The sequence below is a fragment of the Micropterus dolomieu genome, linkage group LG14 (assembly GCF_021292245.1).
Source record: "Micropterus dolomieu isolate WLL.071019.BEF.003 ecotype Adirondacks linkage group LG14, ASM2129224v1, whole genome shotgun sequence".
NCBI lineage: Eukaryota > Metazoa > Chordata > Actinopteri > Centrarchiformes > Centrarchidae > Micropterus > Micropterus dolomieu.
This window is the reverse complement of record NC_060163.1, coordinates 5,801,455-5,810,193: the sequence shown is the minus strand read 5'-3', so window position 1 is coordinate 5,810,193 and position 8,739 is coordinate 5,801,455. Positions and strand designations below refer to the sequence as shown.

Sequence of the window (8,739 nt, the reverse complement as noted above, 5' to 3'; positions counted from 1 at the left end):
TCGCTGGCCAGCACTGGGGCTTGGGTGCTCTCCCTGGCCGGTGGGGTATTACTGACCAGCAGGCGGGCGCTAGCTGGCGTTGTCCTGTTGGCCAGCACTGGGGCTTGCGTGCTCACCCTGGCTGGTGGGGTCTCACTGCCCGGCACTGGGGCTTGCGTGCTCTCCCTGGCCGGTGGGGTCTCGCTGGCCAGCAGGCGGGCGCTAGCTGGCGTTGTCCTGTTGGCCAGCACTGGGGCTTGGGTGCTCTCCCTGGCTGGTGGAGTTTTGCTGACCAGCTGAAAGGCACTGGACGATGTCATCTTGTTGGCTAGCAGGGGGGTGCTGGGGGTCTCGCTGGCCAGCAGAGAAGCACTGGTGGTCAGGCTGATCTTTGGTTTGTTCTTGGACGCATAGACCATCATCAGTTTGGAGTGGCCTGTGTTCAGAGTATTTTTTTGGCTCAGTTGGACAAGTGATGTCTCAGCTTCCACTTCAGTGGATCCCGGTTGTACTGAAAGACAGACATTACCAATTTAGAACTAAAATAAATTTAGTGATTGTCCATATTTTTTGACTTCCACACATTGGTTGTGGCAGTAAATTCCCACAAGATTTTAAAAGCAAAAACTTGAACAACTTGAGACTTGCTCTTACACTTGACTTGCCCTAAAAGACCAGTATAGGATTTATTGTAACTGACAAAATCAGTTCTTACTGCATCTATGATATCATATGCATGTATATTCTATGTGTTTGCATGATATGGAAACAGCCACTGTAGACATAAGCAATGTAGTTTTAATTAGACTGTTCCAGTAGCAGGCAAAAAAAATAAAGTCTGGAGCAGCATTAAACTATATATTTAATTGTCCACATTTTGATTCTAAGAGCAAAGGCTCTACTCCAACATGCATCTTACGGCAACAAACCTGTAGTACAAAAGAAATTCAGTTAGAGTCAGAATGAAGCTCTGAAAAGATTTTATCATAAATGTTCTTACCTCTTGTTCTCCTCTGTAGAGCATCATCTTGTCTTTCATTTAGGCCACCAACTGGTAAACAAGAGCCTATGGACAGTGCACTTGCTGTTAATCCATGTTTGTACAGTTTGATGGCACAACATGTCACCAGCTTGTTACAGGTAAATGACATTACAGGAATTAAGGATTTTTTTAAAGTCATGCTGAGGCATACTCTCATATGCAAAAGGATTTGGGCTGAAAACATAACTTTACTCCTACATTTGCTATACTACACATTTCTTCCATGGCATGCTTCAAACAGAAGGAATACACAAACCTTTGGCAAGACAAACAGTCATCACACAAATAAACAAGACCCAAAGAGCTCCCATTGCTTCAGTCACCAAGAGGAAATGCTACCTGTGCCACATGTGAGGGTTAAAAAGCCCATCATGCTGGTGACACAGCTGTTGCTGATCAGCTCTAATTGGCTCTCACCTCAGAGGAGTCTAGTCTTATCTAGGTGCTAGTTGATATTCAGCCCTTCCTGTGACAAGCATGTAAAACAAATATTGCGCTTTAAAAACTCTGAGAATGTTGTATTTATTTGACATTACTTGTTTTGGATGAATGCTAAAGGGCAATTCTAATATTACATACAAGCTCACATGACATCCAAACACTAAGAAAGCACCATAAAAAGGCAAAACATGGAAGCAAATATATCAGATATTCTTCCTCTTTAGACAGGTTTGGCAACAATAAAGGTTGTAATTGGAAGGTTGGCAACAACAACAAATAAACAGCACCCCCAAAACACACACATACACACACTATAATTTGTCTTTGGACTTATCTGGTACAAGAAGGAAATGTCTGGCCAAATTCTGATTCTGTTGTACAATACTTCCAGTTGATGCTCCCCCATTTATAAGTTTGGTAGGGTACGTCCATTGGGCACCATGGATATCTGTACAAAATTCTGTGCTAATCTATTCAGAAGATGTTGAGCTATTTCAGTCTAGACCTAAGCAGTGAACAGACAGACTGACAGAAAAACACTGCCATAGATACATGATGAACATATAAATTGTATTATTATAGATATTATAGTCCTGCACACCCATACAGGTGTTTGCAGTCTTTGTGGCTGATAAGGGGTATATCCCAAGAGTCTTATTTGATATTTCCTCACTTTGCGATGTTTGCATGAACCGTAATGTTGTTCTGGTCCTCCATCTTGCGGGCTGTCACAAAGCTCATATTTGAACACTAATTCTGCGTTCCAGACGGCTCAGAACATTTCCTTTATCAGTTGAAATTTCTGACTTTCAACCTCAAGCATTCCAGGTGTATAATGGTTAATGAAAGTGAACAAAAAACATGGCTGACCTTAAACAACTGATGGTTGTTTGTCAAGTGTGCACACAATTGAACCCTCAGCAGTGCTCTTGGTGAACAAGAACTTCCCTGTGCACAGCAACAACAGACAGGAGCTGGCAGAAAGCGGGATTTGGCGATGAAAAAAATCAAAGAAAAAACAAGCCACTACACACTGAAATGACTTTGCTATATTTAATATGAATGCATTTTGCCACGTGACCATTAATCCCACTTTCTATACATATCTTTTTTCCTACTAGGTCCTTTTAGAATTTTTAAGGACTACATATACAATTTAAATTCATCTAAAAAAAACAAATTTGGGGGATAATTTCACAATTCTACATTTGTGACAATTTTGCCAGCCATACAATCGTGTTACAACACAGTTCATCATCCTTGCTTTGCAAAATGAAACCAAATGTTATGTTGTCTCTGGAGAAAGAGGTTGGGAATGAAGACATCTTTCGCTTAACTCATTTGTGTATATCTCCCCAAAATGTCTGTACCACATTACAGAAGAAAAATACACGGTCCGTAGTTTCAACATCATTTTCACAAAATGTACATGCATTATCATCAATACCAAAGCAAAGTACTTCTTTAGAGGTGTTTAGAAGTGTTTCTTTCACTTTGGGGGTTATTGGGAGTGTTTGTTACATTGTTCTTAGTTAAGTAATTGAGTTCTTATCAAATTTTGTTGGATTCCATTTTTGTTTTGCCTTTCAGGGTAAAGGTTTTCAGTGAAACAATTTCTAACAAAGTGAATAATGCATTTTCTATCGAACTAAAATTCCTTGAATTGACAGTGGGGCCAGTTGTGGTTGTATTGGATGACATGCCAATATATTTCTTGTAAGAAAGACAAATTCTTGAGGTAGTGCTCTATTTAATTTAGTAAAGTTTGATTTTGAGAATCTGAATTTATGTTTGGTGCAAAATTGTTCATAGTTAAAAAAATGTCCGCTGGTATCCATTAAGTCAGCTATGGACCATATAGTCTTCCCATACCAATCTTCAAACAACAAAGATCTGCTGCGGTGCAAAATATATCTGTTGTTCCAGATTACAGAGGTGTGAGTTCAGAAGTTATGTACATATAACATTTTCCAATACAACAGTATTTGTTTGTGGAACTCTGATAATGATATAGGTAATTTGTCAATATTAAAGTCCACCATAAGAAGAAATGCCAATACAATATTTTTGCTCAGTCACTCTAGATGATGTTAGTGCATATAAATATCTGGGGGGTTTTCTTGATGGATTTATGACCTACGAGGCTGGTATTAAATCTCTCGTTGATTCTGGCGGGAGAGCTCTAGGATCAGTTATTAATAAACTGAAAGTATGTAAGGATCTTGGATATTCTACATGTACTTGACTTTATGATGCATGTGTTTCTCCTATACTGAACTATGCTGCAGGGGTGTGGGGCTTGAAAGAATCCAAAGCGGTAGATACCATACAGAATAGAGCCATACGATGTTTTCTGGGGGTTCATAAATTTGCTCCGATCCTAGCAATTCAGGGAGATATGAGGTGGGTACCAGGAGCTGTACAGAGAAAATGTGAAATGATACGACTGGAACCATCTAATCAGAATAGCAGAGAACAGACTAAATAAGAGAGTAGGTGGAGTAAAGCTCACAAAGAAGATTTATTCTATTTTTGAGGAGGTGTATATGTTGTATATCTACAGGAACAATTTAAGTTGTAATGTTAACTCACTAAAACACAAGTTGTTATTGAAATTAGAAGATAAATGTTTTTAAAATGTTTTAGTAAAGCCAAAATTAAGGACGTATATGCATATCAAACAGAACTTTAGTCCGGAATTGTATGTTACATCTCGTTTATCTAGAAGCCAGAGATCTTTGGTGGCACAGCTGAGATCTGGGATTTTGCCTCTGGCCATTGAGGTTTGTTGATTCAAAAACCGATTGTGTGAGCTATGTGACCCTGGTGAAGTGGAAAGTGAATCTCATTTCCTCTTGTATTGTACACATTATGATGATCTAAGAGAATCTTTGTTTCTGGATGTTACACGGCAAATCTTTGAAATATTTTGGTATGCTGACGATCAAAAACTAATATGCTTGTTTAACTATGATGTATTTAAGTTTGCAAACTTTGTCTCAAAGGCTTGGAAAAGAAGGCAAGCTAGTTTGTTTAACTAGATTTAATTTTGTTCTGTGTGGGGTTTTGGGTTTATGTGGGTGGTTATCTGAGTAAATGTGAATGCATCTGTGTATGAACACATACATGCATGTATCTGAATACACATGTATCATTTATTATTATTCCACTTCTAATCCTTGTTTCTATTTTATCACTGTACATGATGTACTCTGGACCTGGCTATCTTGTTTAGTTTTTTTCTTTTTCTGTATATTAATGTTGGTGTCTTGTAAACCCATGCGGACTGGGCGTAATCACATGCATGACACAATAATAAAGCTTCATTCATTCATTCATTCCAATTCTTTTTGAATTTTTTTGAATAAGTCCTTTGGAATACCACACCAAAAGGAGCTGCTGTGTTTGATTTTTGCTTTTCTACGTATAATGTCGTCTGTTTCTCCAAATGAAATTTAAGTTGATAGATTTTTTTAATGTTTTGAATGGCATTGGAATAAATAAATACAGAAATACATATCGGTAAACATTCCATCTTAGAAAAATCCGGTCTAGTATTGATAAGTCCCTTTGTAGCCATACATTTAGTCTCGACTTACATTCTTTAATTTTTTTTTCTACATTTAGAATTTAGATTCACATTCAGATCCCTGTTTGAAGACGAGTAAGATGTAAATCAGGAGTTTGAAGTCTGAATTTCTGAGAGTAATGGGTCATCTGTTCTTTATGAATCTGGAGTCATGCCAGTTTTGGAATTGAGACGATAACCCCATGTCTACAGGTAAATATTTCAGTAAAAACTGTAAAAGTAGCCTGTGAGACTGTCTTTGTTAAGAGGGAGGCGACCAAATACTGCATCAAGACCTATAATTGTTATTTGATTATCACATGTTTGTTTGAGGCCATCCTCTACTTTGGGAAGATGTTTGGTTATATCCTTAAAGAAAGGTTCAACATCCACGTTAGAAGATTTACAGCTAAACAGCTGGCTGTAGAATTTCAGGATTTCTGAAGAGATCAATTTTTCATCTGGGATTTCTATATTATCATCTATCAAGGATCTGATGATATTTTTTTTGTGACTTCTTTTTTTCCAGACTACAGAAATATGCTGAACTTTTTTTCCCCTTCCTCTATCCACTTAGCTTTAGATCTAATGAAGGCCCCTTAAGCTGACTGTACATTTCATCTAGTTTAGTTTGAAGGTTTAATATCTTCTATTGTCGGTATTTGGCAGGTGTTCATAGCTCATATCAGTAATTTGATCTTTTGGCAGTAATCATTTTTAAACAGTCTGGAATTAAACGTCCAATATTTATGTGAATAGATACTGTTGTCATTAGGTTTGACTTGTAGTAAAATAACATTATGATCAGTTAGCGGAGCAGCCAAAATATCAGAGTGAGTGATTTGCAATTAACCAGTGATCAATTCTGGATTTCAAATTGTGATTTGAGCTAAAGATTTAAGCGTCTCAGAGCATCAGCCTGAGCCTGTTTGGATGACTTGCAGAGTAAGGATATTTATCAAAATATTCATCATGGACTAGGTGATGATCGCCTCCAATTATGTTGTTATCACTTGAGTGGGTTAATTTGAGATTGTCTAAATGTAAGCCAAAACAATAGTAGAAGTTTTCTGTTCTATACATGATAGTAGCAAAACCCTGAGAAAAATTTTTAATTCAAACTTGTTTTCAGTATTCAAAAACTCTGGAAAGTTGTGATTATGGTGAGACTTTGTCCATTAATGAAGGCATGGAGGCTTCTGAACACAGTCTTCAGACCTGCTTTAATTGCTTGTTCAATTTTCATCCACACAGCCCTGCGGGCATCCCTGTCTTCTTTGGCGAGGTCCTCTGCGAAGCTGATGCTGAGATCCTTGCAGATGGGGTGAAGTTTGGTGATCCGCCAGAGTTCGTCCCTAAAGTTTAGTCTGGTGAAATGCGTGATGATCTGACGAGGGCGGTTGGTGTCCAGGATGAAATCCATCTTCTCCCTCCAGTGTGGAGCAATCTTTCCCAAAATATCAGAGATGACCTGTTGTCTTCTTTTTTCTCCTGTAAGCCATTTACTTTTTGGTTCCATCTTCAAGTTGTTTCACTTCGTCATGCAGTTTTTGGCACTCTTCTTTACATTCTTTGATTTCTATTAAACACTACCGCTTTTGTGATGTTAGCTATAGTAAGCGTGTTCATCATGTTTTGTAGATGTGCAGCCAGGATCGCTATGTTATGAGCTCCAGCAGCGAAGGCGTCCTCTGGTTTTTACTTTTCTGCGGTGCTGGTGGTTTTGAAGGAGATGTTAAAGAGGTGGTATTATGCTTCTTGGCTTTTCCCTCTCCTTTATTAAGTTATATACCTTTTTTGTGCATGTAATAGCTTTGCAAAGTGAAAAAGCCAAAAGTTCACCCATAGGGAGTTCCCATCTCCCACAGAAAACACTGCTCTGAACTGCCTAAAAAAAAGCTTGTTTGTAGTCCAGCCGCTTCCCTTCCATCCCTGTAACGTCGGGATGAAAGCAAGATGCGCCTCATATAACGCTCACCAAGCGACTAGTCCGACACGCCCTCAAAAACACCGGAGGAAAAGAACTGAGCTGCAGCGCACACCTCTCCTCTCCCTTCCAAACACTAGCTACCCTCCAGGCAGTCAGTGGACATAAAGTTGTTACTGTGATGTAGAGACAGAGCTCAGTTAAAACTTTATGGATGAAAAATACTTTTGTTACAGATTAACAACTCACCACTCTGAAACTCTTGATCCAGTCCATGTTGCCAAGCTGGTCGGCAACATCAATACGTATTTTAGCGTTACAACCAGGGCTTGACATTAACTTTTCTGCTCACTAGCCAATGTGGCTAGTGGTTTTCCAAAGTTACTAGCCATGCTGCATTTTCACAAGCCACATTTTTGTTCTTGGGAAATTACATTTTTCATGATTAAAGTTGACAATGGCATGCTTAAATTGGTATTGGTAGTACTAATATTATCATTAGCTCTGATAAGGTTGTATGTAAAGCTCCTTTTTTAAAAACATGTAGTCTATTAAGATAAACACATCAAAAGAGCAGCGTCTTATTGTATATAATGAAAGTGCTGCGTGGGTGTGTAACAGAAAAGACAAAAACGAAACTGAAAACAAAATTCACCAGAAACATTGCTTAAATCCTATTTATTTATAAAAGCAGTAGGCTAAATACTGTAATACAGAGTAGAAAAATGATCTGCATTAGAAACAAAGAGAAAAGGTGAAAAAAATCACACAATTAAAGCAATAGGATTAAAATGTTATGTATAGGCCTATATCATTTTTGTTCACTTTTGGAGTATTTGTTTAGCATCTGCATTTCCTCAGAGCTCTGACGTGACTTATGTTTATCATTGTGAATCACTGCAGTAGCTCTGAGTAACTGGAGATATGAATTGAGTAAACAAGTCTTTATTTTCCAGATTATTCCCCTACAAACACATCTTCTGCTTTCATACATGGCATGAAAACCTTTTATTAAAACCTGGAATCAACTCTGGAAAGGTAGTTGTGGTGACGATATGAAGGGCAGCCCTGCTAGCAGTCGGTTTTCTTTTATAAACACCAGCATGTTCCTTAATCATGGATATCTAGATTTTACAGCACTTTCCTTCTGCTTGTCTCTTTCCTTCGTTCTCTGTGCATTTTTCTCCACACTGCTCGGCCACGCACACTTAGCACTGACTTAACGTTGTGTGTGCGCGCGCATGCGATGACCGATACCGTCAAGTTAAAAGCGACGGGAGGCTGACGGTCTACAGGTCTGAGGCTTCTGACAGATTCAACTTTTACAAATATCTGGCTATTTGATGCGAGATCCGTGAGTTTGATCTCCACAAAGTCTTGTTTACAGTGTTGTTTGTCAGTAGGGCGCAAGACAGAGTTTATTGGTCCATTTGTGAAGCCTATGTGCAGGTAGTACTCATGGGAGTTGTCATTGCAATTTGTTTATGCCTTTTGACAAGAGGCTAAAGACGCTAGTGGGAGTGACTTACCCAGCACTGCCAAAAGTCCACCTGCATTTGGCAGGTGTTAATGTCAAGCCCTGGTTACAACCCATGCAAAATTTGTCGTTTCACTATTAGAATGTTGTGCATGGTAAGTGTATTTATAATAGAAAACTAATTCAGTTTAGTCGGTTTTCTGTTTAGCTATGAGATATACAAGTGCCCTTCCCATAGCTTTGTAAGACCTATACGTCAGCTGGTTAATTTGTCAACCTTTGCCAGTGGAGATACTGAATGCACA

At 38.6% G+C, this 8,739-nt stretch overlaps 2 protein-coding genes across 14 annotated transcripts in view; one reads left to right on the top strand and one right to left on the bottom strand.

Moving 5' to 3' along the window:
• The window catches only part of LOC123982758 (flocculation protein FLO11-like), a 4,369-nt gene extending 2,996 nt beyond the window's left edge, over positions 1 to 1,373 (bottom strand). For 9 of the 12 annotated variants that reach the window (XM_046068564.1, XM_046068566.1, XM_046068575.1 and 6 more), the window contains exons 1-3: positions 1,278 to 1,373; positions 980 to 1,045; positions 126 to 490 (exon numbers count right to left, since the gene is read on the bottom strand). In XM_046068564.1, coding sequence (XP_045924520.1) covers positions 126 to 490; positions 980 to 1,045; positions 1,278 to 1,332 — 486 coding nt within the window. In that variant the 5' untranslated portion in view covers positions 1,333 to 1,373. Of the gene's footprint in view, positions 1 to 13; positions 491 to 979; positions 1,046 to 1,277 lie in introns of all 12 variants that reach the window. The other 3 variants (XM_046068565.1, XM_046068576.1, XM_046068567.1) reach the window with 3 other exon arrangements.
• fdxr (ferredoxin reductase) overlaps positions 1 to 6,639 on the top strand; it is a 26,940-nt gene extending 20,301 nt beyond the window's left edge. For both annotated transcript variants that reach the window (XM_046068582.1, XM_046068579.1), the window contains one exon: positions 6,285 to 6,639. In XM_046068582.1, coding sequence (XP_045924538.1) covers positions 6,285 to 6,358 — 74 coding nt within the window. In that variant the 3' untranslated portion in view covers positions 6,359 to 6,639. The remainder of the gene's footprint in view (positions 1 to 6,284) is intronic.
• The last annotated feature ends 2,100 nt before the right edge of the window (positions 6,640 to 8,739 follow it).